The 15,573-nt window shown below is 42.0% G+C and overlaps 1 protein-coding gene across 6 annotated transcripts in view; it reads left to right on the top strand.

Moving 5' to 3' along the window:
- The window catches only part of ELMO1 (engulfment and cell motility 1), a 562,162-nt gene that overhangs the window by 500,062 nt on the left and 46,527 nt on the right, over nt 1-15,573 (top strand). For all 6 annotated transcript variants that reach the window (XR_011314008.1, XM_069730235.1, XM_069730236.1 and 3 more), the window contains one exon: nt 440-552. Coding sequence is in view for 5 of the 6 variants with exons in the window: in XM_069730235.1 (XP_069586336.1) it covers nt 440-552 (113 nt within the window). In the remaining variant the exon portion in view is untranslated. The remainder of the gene's footprint in view (nt 1-439; nt 553-15,573) is intronic.

Here is a 15,573-nt window from a genome sequence, read left to right as displayed (position 1 = left end):
TTGCCGTCGGTTGTTTAATGGCTGCTATTGGCCAGTGTAAACACGCTCTCTTTAATAAAATTACAGATTTTTTTTTTTTTCATGATCCAAATCCCTTTTTCCACCTAGTCACCAGATCACATGCCATACTTTTTTTGTTGGCAGGTGGATTTTTCAATCACACAACTTTCAGGAACTTTCAACTGACTATTAGCCTGTGATTAGAGGATCCAACCCCACCATTCTCTTCTTTACACAGGACTATGGTGCACTACATTTCCGTGAATAACTAACACAGATGGAACTTTGCCATCTCTTTGTGCAATGGCATTTGGATGCAAAATATTACTGTATAATTGTCATTGGGAAATGTCCATCAGTTTGTGTAATATTCAACTAGGCATTGCCCAGATAACCATTATGGCTCTCATCATGTCTGTCCTTTTTTATCAATGCATAGGGAACTGAAAGAGAAGATTCAGCCGGAAATCTTAGAACTTATCAAACAACAGCGACTTAACCGGCTTGTTGAAGGAACCTGCTTCAGAAAACTGAACAGTCGGAGACGACAAGGTAGGTTTTCGTCAAGTGTAGAGCTCTTTTTTCACCATGTTTTAGAGTATCTGTAGCTTTCTATGGTTAAATGGTTAAAATCTGTGAAAAAGAAGTCTGGCACATATTTCACATTTCATTGTATTACAGGAAAATGTATTGAAGCACATGGCCTACATTTGTCCAAGTAACATCAGCATAATACTCATACAAATTTTGTTGTAAAACATATAGAGAATACCAACGATCTTGGACTGATTTCTTTAGATTTTGTGAATTCCACTGAAGCATTTCTCCACACAGAAAGAAAAATGTGCAGTAGTTTAAAAAAAAAAAAGATTACCGTAACCAGAACCTGATGGATCTGAGCGTAGGAATTTAATAGCGGCCAAAGGGGGTGAAACTGACACAAATTTTGGTCTTCATAAAGTTTGCTGCTTTAAGATGTTTTTGAACCTTTAGTCTCTGCAAAATGTCCATGTAGCTAACGTGTCAGACAGATGAATGACCAGTTTATATAAAGTTCACCTTGCCCATGGATATAGTCTCTACAGGTTATCAGCTTTTCACTAGTTTCAAACCATAATATATTCTTAAATCGACCACCGGTCTAATGACCTGAATTGAAAGCCTTTTAGGCTCTGTGTTTGGGACTCTTATTTGTTATTTGGGCACATAGTTGTGCCCTCATTGCTCTAAGTTAGAATTAACCTTTGCATGTAAAGGAGAATGTTCCCATCATTGATAGCAAAAAATATATTGTAAAAGGGTGCAACTTTCCATTATACAATGATTGAACTTTAATTACCATACATGGAACTGTTGTTCCATTGCCATTTATCTCCATTTCTACATTTGAAGTTTGTTAAATGATATAGAACAGCTTTGTTGCACTTCTCTCTGTAACTCTTAATATTTAATGACATGAAATTAGTCTCCTATGGCAGAAGGGTGATTTGAAAGCTGTATTGGAAATTAATTCCTAACCGTACGACTAACCCGTCTAGATGAAATTCTAAGGTGCAGAATGCATTTTTCAAATGTAATACAAAGCAGGCAGCACGTTTTGATGTTTTCTTGTGCAAGCATCATCCTGTTTCCCCTGGGTCTTTTTTTATTTTTTACATGCAATGAAAAGCTTGACATTTCTAAGGCTTTGTGTGCTGTTTGCTTGCTTATTAAAAACATCAGAAGCCATTCTGAAATGGTTCAGTTTATGTGACCTTATTATAAGATGTTAGATATGAGGTCAATGCGATGGACAACTATACATACTAAATGTAAATCATCTAGTAAACGTTGGTGAAAGTTTATAAAACGTATTAACATAGTTAGTAAGGCCGAAAAAAGACATTTGTCCATCCAGTTCAGCCTATATTCCATCATAATAAATCCCCAGATCTACGTCCTTCTACAGAACCTAATAATTGTATGATACAATATTGTTCTGCTCCAGGAAGACATCCAGGCCTCTCTTGAACCCCTCGACTGAGTTCGCCATCACCATCTCCTCAGGCAAGCAATTCCAGATTCTCACTGCCCTAACAGTAAAGAATCCTCTTCTATGTTGGTGGAAAAACCTTCTCTCCTCCAGACGCAAAGAATGCCCCCTTGTGCCCGTCACCTTCCTTGGTATAAACAGATCCTCAGCGAGATATTTGTATTGTCCCCTTATATACTTATACGTGGTTATTAGATCGCCCCTCAGTCGTCTTTTTTCTAGACTAAATAATCCTAATTCTATTCTAGGCTTAAAGAGAACCTTTCAGCATGATTTAGCAATGTAAAGACATGGATTAATGACACTGTTATACTGATTAAATTGACACCCTTAGTAAAGAAATCCGCGTTGTGGTTGTTCTTTAATCCGCATTTGAAGTTTTTTGGGTGATTAGTTTGGCGTGCCTAGGCGCAGGACTGTGTATATGGTTTTCGCTCCTGCCCCAGCTCCTCTACCTGACTCTGGTATCTGTGGACTGCATTGTGTCTTACCTGCTCTTTTAAAGTTTTGCATGTACGCTGTCTTTTCCATGGGTGGCACGTGCACAGTTGGATCTCCTGGTGGTCTGTAATAAAATGATGGCAGCGCATGTGCAGATTAAAATCTTGGCTCAATGACGTCCTTTAGAGATTTACTGTATTTTTCGGACTATAAGACGCACCAGACCATAAGACGCACCCCAAGTTTTCAGAAGGAAAATCGGAAAAAAAATTATTCGTCAAATGGGTGTCCGTCTTACAGTCCAAATTCAGCTTACCCTAGGGGGGATCGGCAGCGCTGGTAGAGGGGGGTTACAGGGGGTATTTGGTGTTCCAGCGATGATATGACCCAGACTCGTGTGGCAGGGTCAGAGGTGCTCGGTGATGCGGGGGCTCCGCCGACATTTTGTGAAAGCCCGGAGCCCCCGCACATCCATTGCTGCGATGCGGTGGTCTCCGAGAAATCCCATCTCAGGGTGGTGAAGCAGGTTCGATGGTGCCGGGGCTCCAGCGACATTTTGTGAAACCCCAGAGCCCCCGCACTTCCATTGCCTCGATGCTGTGGCCTCTGGGAAAATGGCCACAAGAGGCGGCGCATGCGCAGATTGAGAACTCGGCACCGAGATCTCATACCGAGGAAGATTGAGAACTCGGCACTGAGATCTTGTCTCCTGAGATCTCGGCACTGAGATCTTGTCTCCCGATACTTCAATTTGCGCATGCGCCGCCTTCGGCGGCCATTTTCCTGGAGGCCACAGCATCGAGGCAATGGAAGTGCAGGGGCTCCAGGCTTTCACAAAATGTCACCGGAGCCCCCGCACCACCGAGGACTGCCGAACCTGTCTCACCAGCCTGGGATGGGAGTGAGATCATCGCCCTTCAGCGTCGGGCCAAGAATCGCCCAACTCCTGCTGCCACCACGCTAATTGTAAGTACATTCTGACTATAAGACGCACCCCAGTTTCTCCAAAAATGTTTTGGGAAAAATGTGCATCTTATAGTCTGAAAAACACGGTAATTGAGCCAAGATCCAAATCTGTTCATGCACCACCTCTGGCGCCATCTTATTGAAGACCACCGGCAGTCCAATCTGGGCAAGTGCTGCCACCGGCACAGTTTTATTTAAGACAATCAGGATATGGATTAGCAAGCAGCAAATACCTAGCCAGCATGAAAGTTCAAACAGGAGACAGGTCATTCACAATGCAGTGACATGTCATACAGTCTCCAGAGGCAGGCAGAGGGGCCTGTGCAGGAGCCATAGATCCTAACCATAGTCCTGGCCCTATGCACATAAAGCTAGTTACCTAAAAACTTGAAATGTAGATAAAAGAACAATGAACAAATGGATTTCTTCACTAAAGGTACCATTTTAATCTGTATAATAGTGTCATTATGGTCATTCTTTTACTTTACATTGCTAGATTATTCTCTCTTTAACGGGATTTTAGGGTCAACAAAAATTGACTTAAATGTTCCCCTGCTATATGTAATGCCTGTGTCTGACCGTGCAGGAACGTGGTCTGAACATACCACATCTCCTGGCTGGGGAGGAAGCAAAAGAGAGTATACAGGCATTACAGAATGGGATCGCAGCTGCTGCTCTCTGAGGTAAAGCATTTCCCTGCCTGTTTAAAAACATAGAACATATATGCCAGATCATACAAGCACCACAATACAAAAGTACCCAGGGTGCGTGGATATATAACTACGGTTCAGTGCGACAGCAAGTAAACATAGAACCCAAAAAGAGACAGCACTATAAGGAACCAAGTAAAATGAAGTCAATTTTTATTAAGGTATAAGTACAAAAAACAGTAAAAACCAGTTTAAAACCAGACAAGGGAGAAGAACAGGAAAAGACAATGATCACCAAACTCAGGCAGTGTGGTATCCACAGGTAGTAACTATGTTAAAGACTATTATAATGGAATAACATCTAAAGCATATCATAACACCGCAAACTGGCCCCAGTGCAAGAGTACATACCATCTAGGGGTTAAATAATGACAGTGCAGTGTATTGCCCATAACCTTGCACAGCAAAGCCAGTGGTGATGACAGCCAAAAGATATATAGCCAAAGAATTAGTATGTCATATTACCTGAGGGGGAGACCACACTGCCAGGAACCCCAACGCGCGTTTCGGCGCGGTGCCTTCTTCCGGGGGTGTGCAAGGTTATGGGCAATACACTGCACTGTCATTATTTAACCCCTAGATGGTATGTACTCTTGCACTGGGGCCAGTTTGCGGTGTTATGATATGCTTTAGATGTTATTCCATTATAATAGTCTTTAACATAGTTACTACCTGTGGATACCACACTGCCTGAGTTTGGTGATCATTGTCTTTTCCTGTTCTTCTCCCTTGTCTGGTTTTAAACTGGTTTTTACTGTTTTTTGTACTTATACCTTAATAAAAATTGACTTCATTTTACTTGGTTCCTTATAGTGCTGTCTCTTTTTGGGTTCTCTGTTTAAAAACATGCTTTACCTCACAGAGGGACTCAGCTGTGATCCCCCTGCTGTAATGTCTGTATACTCTTTTGCTTGCCCCCATGCCCAGGAGCTGTGGTATGATAAGACCATGTCCCTGTACGGTCAGACACAGCCATTACACAGTACATTTAGAAGATTATCTCAGCACAGGAACATTTTTTTTTAATACATCCAGTTGTGGAACTTGTTATTCAAAGAGCTATTGATTAACCCATTACTTGCCAAATTAAAATTTTTACAAGTACGGATTTTTCAGAAAAGGGTGTCCCAATATTCAATTAAAAATGACAATGACATGATTTACTATTTTGAAAACATTCATTTTACAAACACAACACAAAAAATTGGACCTACCGTAATTATAAAAACTTAATTGCTAGAAGCTAAAGATTAGGCGTCCCAAAAAAAGGACATTGGTAGATAATGTGTCACAAACCCCGGGAGTACCTGCTGGAAGGTGGGCGGCGGCGAACTCATCGGGTAGCAGGCAGGACCTGAACCACGTGACTGAGGGGAGTGGCCGAGGGCGGAGACAGGTGCCAGAGTGCTGGGGAGCCAGACGCGCCAGAGAGAAGTCAAACGTGCCGAGGTCAAAACCGGGAAGTCAATGAGGTACCGGGGGGTGAGACGGAAGGATAGTCTGGTGAAAGCTGGGGATCAGGAAGCCGAGCCAAGCAATGAAATTTCGAAAGAGACGCAAGTTGACAAAATCAGAACAGACATGCCAGGAGGTCAGAACCAAGGAAAGCAGTCAAACAAACACAGTATGCACACGCACATCAGGCGGTCAGACACACCGACAGAACTAAAGTATAACTGACAGGGAATCCAGGTTCAGAGTGGATATAAATATCCCTGCCAAATTCGAAAGGAGGCCACATACAATTAACCTGAGAGGGCAGGGCATGAACCCAGTCCAAACCATGACACTTTGTTTGTGGGACAACCCTTTTAACCCCTTTATGACCTTTGACTTCCAGTACATTTACGTCAAAGGTCATGTCCCTGCCTTTGTTGGAGGCTCGCAAACCAAGCCCATATCTTTCCCCACACATGATGGCTGATTTAATCAAACAGTGGTTGTAATCTGAGCATGCTTAGCTATTAAATGAGGCTTAAGGTAGAGCTATGAATTGCTACTTTATATAAAGGTGACATAAAAAGTGAAAAATCAGTTCTAGACAAAAAACATGTCATAAGATGTGGAAAATTTCTGAAGCATCATGCAACCCTTTGATCAGTTTGGTGCAAATAAAGGTAATGCAGCTAGTAGCAAAACTCACTTAAAAATTCCTCTCTATATGTGAAAAAACTGAAAGCTTTAAATACTAATTTAATGGTATTGTAGTTTAAATCAAGTACTCCCGTTGTCACAGCTCTAACAATATACAGTAAATGGGTCCAATGAAGGACCTTACTTTATTTAGGTAAATCTTTTCGTGTATGAACCCAGTTGTTTTATTATTTTGTGCCTGCAGGGTACGGTAAATGCCCTTAAACAGCCCCAGCACTCATGCAGCTCGGGTTCTTTACTGCTCACATTATGGCTTAGAAAAGCTATTTTTTATGAATACAATGTTCTTGAAATAATCTCCAGAAAGTGTTTTAGATGAGAATAGGAGACTTCAGTTTTCAAAGACTGAGGCACAGAATCAAAATGAAGGAAATGGAATTGTATAAAAGCAAAGATACGTTTTAGTCTCCGACATATGTCTTTTTTCTTGTCTTCTCTTTCTTCCGAGAACAAGCACTGTTTTTCTTTAATTAGAAACGGGTTGCTGGCACTGTGGCTGACTGGCAGGTATACAGCCAGTGTACTGATAACGAAAACCAAAAAATTGAAAATCGGATAAACTCCATATAATAAGGCTAGCATCCGCCTGAAAAGAGGCATTATGTAGCTCCAAATTGATATGTCACTCTTGTCAACTGCTTGTATTCCCTTATGCGGCAGATTGATCAAGAGTAGAGGATACAGACTCGCATGTCTGGACTGATAGTTGGGTATATTATGAAGTCATTCATGTACATTTACATTTAGAGTCTCACAAATCCTTCAAATGATTAATGATTTGGAATAACATTTATTTTATTAGATATATGAGAACATAGACCGTCATATCTGATCCAAAAGGGGCAATCAGAACAATCAACTTAAAAGACAGAGAATTGTTTTTAAGCATTCCCTTCTATTCTGTATAAGCAGATGTAGACACAAGTGTTGAATGTATAACTATGGCATCAGAGGCATTTTGTGCTTTTTAAATAAGCCTGAGATGTCTTGTTTCTGTTTTGTTTAAACATTCTCTCTAACTAAAGGGGTTTTACCAAGTTTAGAAGTTACTCTCTATTCACGGAATGATCCTCCTGATCACTGGGGATCCGACCACAGGGATCCCCATAGATCCTGAGAACCGGGAATGGTGGTCGATCATGTTCACTTCCACTCCATTTGTTCTTAATGGGAGTGCCAAAGACCATTCGACTGCTTCGGCGATTCCAATAAAAACGGAATGGAGTGGAAGTGCTCATGATCAACTCACACTCCATTCGGAGTCCCTGGTTTTTGGGATCGTCGGTTCCAGCAATCAGGCCACTAGCGATCAGGAAGTTATCCACTTTCCTGGGGCTAGGTGATAATTACTAATAACACAAATCTATTTATTTATTAGCAACGGGGATATTTATGACCTCTGGATAGAATATCCATATCGGCTTGGTGGTTGTCTGACATCCAAGCACCTGCACTGATCAACTATTATTACTTCCAAATAGTAGTTGTAAAGCAGTACTGGGCAGAGACAGCTCCATGTATTGTTTACAGCCGACCACCGCCGGAGCTAATAACAGCTGATCAGTGGGGATGCCAGGTGATGGTCTGCCACCGATCTGATATTGATTGCTTGCAGAAACCCTTTAATGATTTAATTTTATGTTGCCTAATTAAGGTAATTCCATCTCTCCACTGACATTAAGACACAATATATATATTGTTATATCAATATAACATTTACAAGATTCTCAACCAACAGAAACATTATTCAGCTTATCCATAAAGCCTTGTTTAGATTGAAACACATAATTTTATATTCACTTAAAATAGGAGCTTGTGAATATTTTTTTAGTTCTGCTTAAATATACATGTGTGGTGCTATCTGGAGCATGAAATGTATCCCAAGACGATTGATCTCAGTTAGTCATATAGACTGCAAGATGTATTTCTAGTTGATATGCTCGAGTGTTTTTCATCATTGTATTTGCTGACTTTCTCTGATATTTAGTAAGATTCCATTTTTCTAACCTACTCTTGACATGGTTGCAACAAACCGCTTTTGGGTTTCTTTTTCAATTTGTGTTTTTTTTTCCTGAATAACCACAAATACTCTTGGTATATCTGAATTAAGAGTATTTTTGAAAAGTAATGCGGCAGATATTGGCTGTGTTTATACCTGAGAGACTCAGTGAGGACTTTTCTGGAATTTTCCAAATGTCTACACTTTAGTCATATCTTGATGGCTTTATTCAAAATCCATTGTACTGGCAAAAGGGCAGAAGGTTCTGTCACTGTCCAAATGTGTTTGGGCTCGACTGTACTTTCCAGCATATAGACAGCATGTGCATATTTTTATTTAGCTTGTTGGAATGAAATTAGTATGTGTAGCCACGTCAAGCTGAAAGACAAAAACGGAGCTGCTACGTAAGTAGGGCGAGTCCAGAATCTCATAAGATACAGCAAACCTGTAAAGAAAGAATACATTATGCTACAATGTGCGTCAGAGTTTAAGATGTAAACTGACCACCGTAGACCGTTCGTAAGAGAGAATTGAAATGAAGAAGTCGAAGCACAAAATGTCTTTGTTAGTTCAGTGTAATGTCTGTACAACTGACCTTGATTTTTCATGGATGAAAAACATAGAATGGTCACAAGTCAATTGAACGGCATCTGAACAATCATGAGAGGATTAGTGCAAAACCAACAGATGGATAAAGAAAATAGTTTATTAGTTATACTCGCAAAGAAATAAAAAAAACACACTTGTAGATAAAAGCCAAACAATCAGACACCTTGTGGTAAATGCTGATCAGTAGCATAACCCAGGTTCGGGCTAATCAAAAGAAGAAGCCACATTGGTTAAGACGAAACCCTGAGTCAGGCTAATGATCGGTGTGTACTTTCTTTATTTGTGTGTTTAGTTTGTGTGTGGCTCACACAGTAATGCTAAGCCAGATGGCTTCTGACCATCATTCATCATGTTTCACCTTTTACAAAAAGGTAATTGAGGCTGAAATTACCGGTATTTGTATTCTGTGTGTCTAGAACTGTACTCTATAAGGCCGGGTTCACATTGCGTTTACAGCAGCATACGGTAACGGGCTGCTGTAAACGCAAGTGCCGGTATGGCAGCACGCTAGCGCAGATCGAGCATCTGCTAGCTCTATCTGCACTAGCAGTGACGGACCCGGAAACGCTGCAGCCCGCGTCACAGGGTCCGTCACTCAATGCCGGCACATCCCTAGCGTGCCCTAGCAATGCGTCCGACATAGGAATTAATGGCGGCCTTAATGGACTACGTTATACCGCGTTAATGCCGCGGTGTAACGTAGTCCGTCTAACGGACGCGCCCAACGCAATGTGAACCCAGCCTAAGCTGCTCCTTGACCTATTATTTTTAAAATGGCAATAAGTTTTGCAGTATGTGCTTTATGCCAAAAATAGCAAAATAAATGGAAAGGAAAACTAAATTTCAAATAGCAGTGCCCTTTTTTGTTAATCTTGGTCTTGTAAGTGTATGTACTTATTCTTGTCTGCTAATAATTTGAGTTACTTCTTTTCTGTCGTTCTTTGTGACAAATAATTCATACATCTGTTCTACATACCTGGCTACATTGACAAATTTATTAAACTTCCCCACGGAGCCATTAATAATTGAAGTGCCTACACATTCAATATGATTTTCATGAACCTTACCGGTTTTGTTGCTCTGCACAATGCTGGCATTCAATTGCTTGCTATAACTTAGTAATGCATATCTGCCAGTGTCGGTGTCTGCCAGTCTTCTAGAATGTATTTTATGCATGCCATATTTCCTACTCAAGAAATAAATGCAGTGCTGCCATAAGCTGATAGTGACACGTCAATGTGAATATGAAGTACTATTTAATTGTCAGGCAGAATTCATCCCTTGACAGCTTGTGTCAGTAAATGTGACCCTCTGAAGAAATACTGAGCCTGTAGGTATTAGTGCAAGGAAAGGGACAGATCTAATGGCTTAGGCTACTTTCACACTAGCGTCGTACGATGCACGTCGCAATGCGTCGTTTTGGTGAAAAAACGCATCCTGCAAAGTTGGCTGCAGGATGCATTTTTTCCCCATAGACTAACATTAGCAACGCATTGCCACACGTCGCAACCCTCGTGCGACAGTTGCGTCGTGTTGTGGCGGACCGTCGGAACAAAAAAAGTTACATGCAACTTTTTTTGTGCGTCGTGTCCGCCATTTCCGACCGCACATGCGCGGCCGGAACTCTGCCCCCTCCTCCCCGCAACTCACAATGGGGCAGCGGATACGTTGTAATAATGCATCCGCTGCCCCCGTTGTGCTGCGTTGTCACAGGATGCGTCGGTACGTCGGCCCGACGCACTGCGACGGGCCAACGCTAGTGTGAAAGTAGCTTTACACTCACCTAGGATAAGGCAATACCAGTCTGCTGGGACATAACACATCTGATTTCAGATATTTGTTTATTATGGCTCTTTTCACTCTCTTGTCAGCATTGATTTCTGCAATATTATTCCACACAAGGAATCAGAAATATAACAAACTTAAATAAATCATTATGTAAATAATTGAGTTTTGCATATATTTACCAGAGGCTGGCGTCAAATGCAATTATCGCAAGCACAGTGTTTACCAGCTTGTTTTGGTCTCTGTAATTAAAAAGCTTAATTTATGGTTTAGATTGCCAAAATATTATTTTATTGTCACTTTGTCGATCTCTCTAGACTAGGCCCCTTTAATTTATATGGTGTAATCCAACCTTTGTCACATCATTTAAATGTTGTTTCTCAGAGACCAAAACATTATTTACACACAGTTAAATATAGAACTTTTTACATCCTGAGGCTGGGGTCACACAGGCGTATATAAAAGTGGTGAGGATTGCACAAGGATGACAAGTGAGAAAAAAATTCATCCAACTTTTCTGGAACCAGAAAAGGTGGATGAATTTTTTTCTCACTTGTCATCCATGTGCAATCCTTTTTTTGACTCTGCAATGTATACGTAAAAATCAGATGCCATATTGATGGTCCGTATAGTATCTGATTTTTTTTCTCGCACCCATCCAATTTCAGAGTCAAATCACAGCATGCTGTAATTTTTTTCCTCATGCCAAATATAGATGAGAAAAAAACTCAGATCTGCTGTCACGATCCGGCGGATGGTCGAAGCTTAGCTTAGCTTAGTTAGCTTACGCTCCCACGCCGCCAGGCCAAGAGGATGTGGGGCATGCATCCCAGGAGGTAAGGGAATGTGGACCCACTGGACCACAGAGGGGGACCCGGGCCTACCCGGACTAGGGAAGGGCAGCGACCAGGTCTGTGGCAGCTGAGCATGTGGGCAAGGTGGTGACATGCAGGACTAGATCATCATACAGAACATAAGACATAATGCTAGGCTCCCGATTCCGCACATCAAGGAAGGGTGAACTTCACAGGTTAGCAGACGGCAAGAGGTCATCACGGGTTGATGCAGTCCAGGGTCATCTGGCATGGGCATATAAGGAGACTCTCTCTTTCAGATCTCAGGCGTAGCACAGGCACAGCAGGAGAACATCAGACACCGACCTCAGACAGATGTCATCAAAGGATGGACCCTAGTGCACAGGCAGGACATCTGGACACAGGCAAAACACGGACAGCATAGATCCAGGAACACCGACATGGAAGCTCAAGACATCGGCTGGTCAGATCCAGGACTCACGGGCAGAGCCGTCACCAGGAAGCAAGACTGGAGACTCCCCAGGAACACGGAGGAGGAGCCTGTCCAGGAACACGAGTGGGACTGACTGAAACATGGGCTGGACCACCAGGACCACTAACTGGATATCAAGACACTGGCTGGACATAGGGGCACAGGCAAGACACGGACAGCACAGGACCAGGAATTTCGACACGGCAGCTCAGGACATCGGCTCATCAGATCCAGGATTCACAGGCAGAGCCGTCAATTTTAAATAGAAGTTGCCCATCAGCAATAGGCTGGGGACAGCAATTCAAGCGCACACACTGCCCCTAATAAAAGCAGGGAAGGTGTGGCCGCGTGCACCCTAAGCACAGACGGAAACCAGTACAGCATAGCCAGCACAGGAACTGAGGCCTAGGGCACCTGGCAGCGGCTGCAAGCTTAGACACATGTGGAAAGTCATGCACCAGCTGTAGAGGACCTCACAACCCGCGGATGGTCGACCAGCGGAGCAAAGACACCACAACACATGTACGGCTACGCAGCAGAGCAGGGAACTGAGCAGCATCCATGCAGGTAACAGTCAACAGTATCCAATCTGATTAGGGGAAAAGGAGAAAAGGGTAAGAGCACAGACATGCAGAGTAACGCTGAGGAAACAAGGCACAAACACACCGGTGTTACATCTGCACTTCCTCATTGCACAACATTGGTTTATTTTTTTTATTGGATTGCACTTGCCCTAGTTATACGCTCATGTGAACGAGCCCTTAAAGAACGAATCCTCCTAAAGTATCTGATAGGTCAGCAGATCATTTTTTTATTGGATTGGTTTGCCGGCAATGTGCAGGTGCCATGCAGGTTAATAACGCTACTAACCTGCAGATTAACTCCATATCCGCAGATTAATAGCCTTTTCTGGTGACAGGTTCCCTTTAGTATGCGTAAAAGAAGCACCCTGGACCCAAATAACCAGACTTGGTAGGAATATGTCCCACCAATACACTTAGCTGCGCTACCAGTACACTTAGCTGCGTCTGTCGCCTCCAACCATCTGCTTGTACATTTTCAAATTTATAGCTATATCTCCAGTTAAAATACAACATTTTTTGATTTTTTTTACATTGGAATATATTTATTCTTCAGTTGTTTTCAATGAGACACAACATCTAGTTTTTTGTGCCATAACAATTACATTCCTGGCACAAAAGAGTAAAAGTCTAAAAAATGTACAAAACTGAACATGAGGTTCTCTTCGCTAACATCTGATCAGTCTGTATATGTAAATTCTTTTATGACCAACAAATACAAAAGCATTTTAAGAGTGATACCTTTATTGAATAACTGCAAAAATTATATTTGCAAGCCTTCAGAGCACAGAGGCTTCTTCGGCAGTCTATTTTACAAGTGAATTACTGGGAAGAGAGCAGAACATTTACAAGATGTTGCACCAATGTATTTGTGCATGTGGTGGATGGGATGATGCCTCCTAAACATAAGCCAAAGTTACAATTGGATAGGTTGGAGTCAGTCTAGTGGAGGTGTGATATGTGTCCATGTAGTGAATCATAAATGCAGGTGTAAGATTGAGTCCCTTTGTCATAGACTTGAACAACCTTATCAGCTTGAATTCCCAGGTTCTTCTCTGTCATTCCTAAAATGACCTTTCAGTATTAAGACTTTTAAATCTGTCATACTTTGTCCTATTCCAGAGAAGTATTTTCCACAGGGGTGTTCAGCTCTTTCCGTATAGTATAGTTTATTCCTTATTTTACTTTTTGTTAAGTTTCCACAAAATATGTACTTTCAGGGCAGCTTGTACACTGTATTATGTACTCCACATTGGAGGATGTATATCCAGGATGTTATAGTCCTGTTTTGTGTTGGGTGTGGAGACAACGTGCATTTTTAACGGTTACGTGGGAATTTGCCAGGCTCTGATGGTGACGAAAGGACACTTCTCATGGGAGATTCCCTCAGTTTGGTGGTTGTCTGTAGGAGTGAAGTGGTAATTCTGGGAATATTTTTTTCAATCTGAGGTCTTTATGGGATCAAGATACGCACCATTTTTTCTGTGGATGCTCATATGTTGTTGTCCCCTCTTTGTTTGTAACCAGGAAAGTGCTTCTTGTGACTTTTGTGAATCTGTTCATCTAATACCAGTGGATGGTAATCTTGTTGTAAGGATGTTTTTTTCAGTCATAGCAGACATAGTTTTCTATCTTCACTGTCTGAAGAATGAATTTCAGAGCTTGACTGCAGATAGTGGATTTTTGTGTGTCTTGGATGAAAGCTGGTCCATCTAAAATATGACAGAGGGCCTGTTGGTTTATGGTAAATTGATGTTTGTATGGTATGGTCTTTGATGCATATGATCATGTCCAGAAAATATACTTGAGATTTTGAGAAGTTGAGGGTGAGAGTGATGGTTGGGTGGAACCTGTTATTGTGGAAAGTATGCAGATCATGTTTTGAGCCTGTATAGATTATTATAGAACTGTTGTGAATTCTGTTGTCGAGCTCCCTCCTGTGGTCGTGAATGGTACTTCGGTGAGTTCTGTCCGTGGGCTCCCTCTGGTGGCTGTGAGTGGAGTTGCTGCTTCTGAGGTTCCTTACACAGGTGACGTGGTTTATCCTTTGGTTGGCTGCTCTATTTAACTCCACTTTGATCGTTACTCCATGCCAGCTGTCAATGTTTCTGCATTTGTTCAGTTCGCTCTTGGATCTTTCTGGTGACCTGTCTACTCCAACAGAAGCTAAGTTCCTGATAGTATCTAATTCATTCATTGTTTTCTTGTCCAGCTGGATATCATGATTTTGTCTTGCTAGCTGGAAGCTCTGGGATGCAGAGTGGCATCTCCGCACCGTTAGTCGGTGCGGAGGTCTTTTTGCACACTCTGCGTGGTCTTTTGTAGTTTTTTGTGCTGATCGCAAAGCTACCTTTCCTATCCTCTGTCTATTTAGTAAGTCTGGCCTCCCTTTGCTGAAACCTGTTTCATTTCTGCGTTTGTGACTTTCATCTTTACTCACAGTCAATATATGTGGGGGGCTGCCTTTTCCTTTGGGGAATTTCTCCGAGGCAAGGTAGGCTTTATTTTCTATCTCTAGGGCTAGCTAGCTCTTAGGCTGTGACGAGGCGCCTAGGGAGTGTCAGGAGCGCTCCACGGCTGATAGGATTAGGGATTGCGGTCAGCAGAGCTCCCATATCCCAGAGCTTGTCCTGTGTGAGTTTTAACTATCAGGTCATTCCGGGTGCTCCTAACCACCAGGTCATAACAGTACAGCTGGCCCAAAGTATTAATGCATCTCAATAGAGGGGTAAGAGAAGTTCTGAGACCATTTTTTTTTCTTTGCACTGTGTTTTGTCTTTCTTTTCCCCTAAACCTTTGGGTGGTTCAGGACACAGGTGTAGATATGGACATTCAAGGTCTGTCCTCTTGTGTGGATCATCTCACTGCAAGGGTACAAAACATTCAAGATTTTGTGGTTCAGAATCCGATGTTAGAGCCTAGAATTCCTACTCCTGATTTATTTTCTGGGAATAGATCTAAGTTTCTGAATTTCAAAAATAATTGTAAACTGTTTCTAGCTTTGAAACC

This window comes from Ranitomeya imitator, chromosome 6 (assembly GCF_032444005.1).
Source record: "Ranitomeya imitator isolate aRanImi1 chromosome 6, aRanImi1.pri, whole genome shotgun sequence".
Lineage (NCBI taxonomy): Eukaryota > Metazoa > Chordata > Amphibia > Anura > Dendrobatidae > Ranitomeya > Ranitomeya imitator.
Note: the sequence above shows the minus strand (reverse complement) of the source record. Positions and strands in the feature narration are given on the sequence as shown.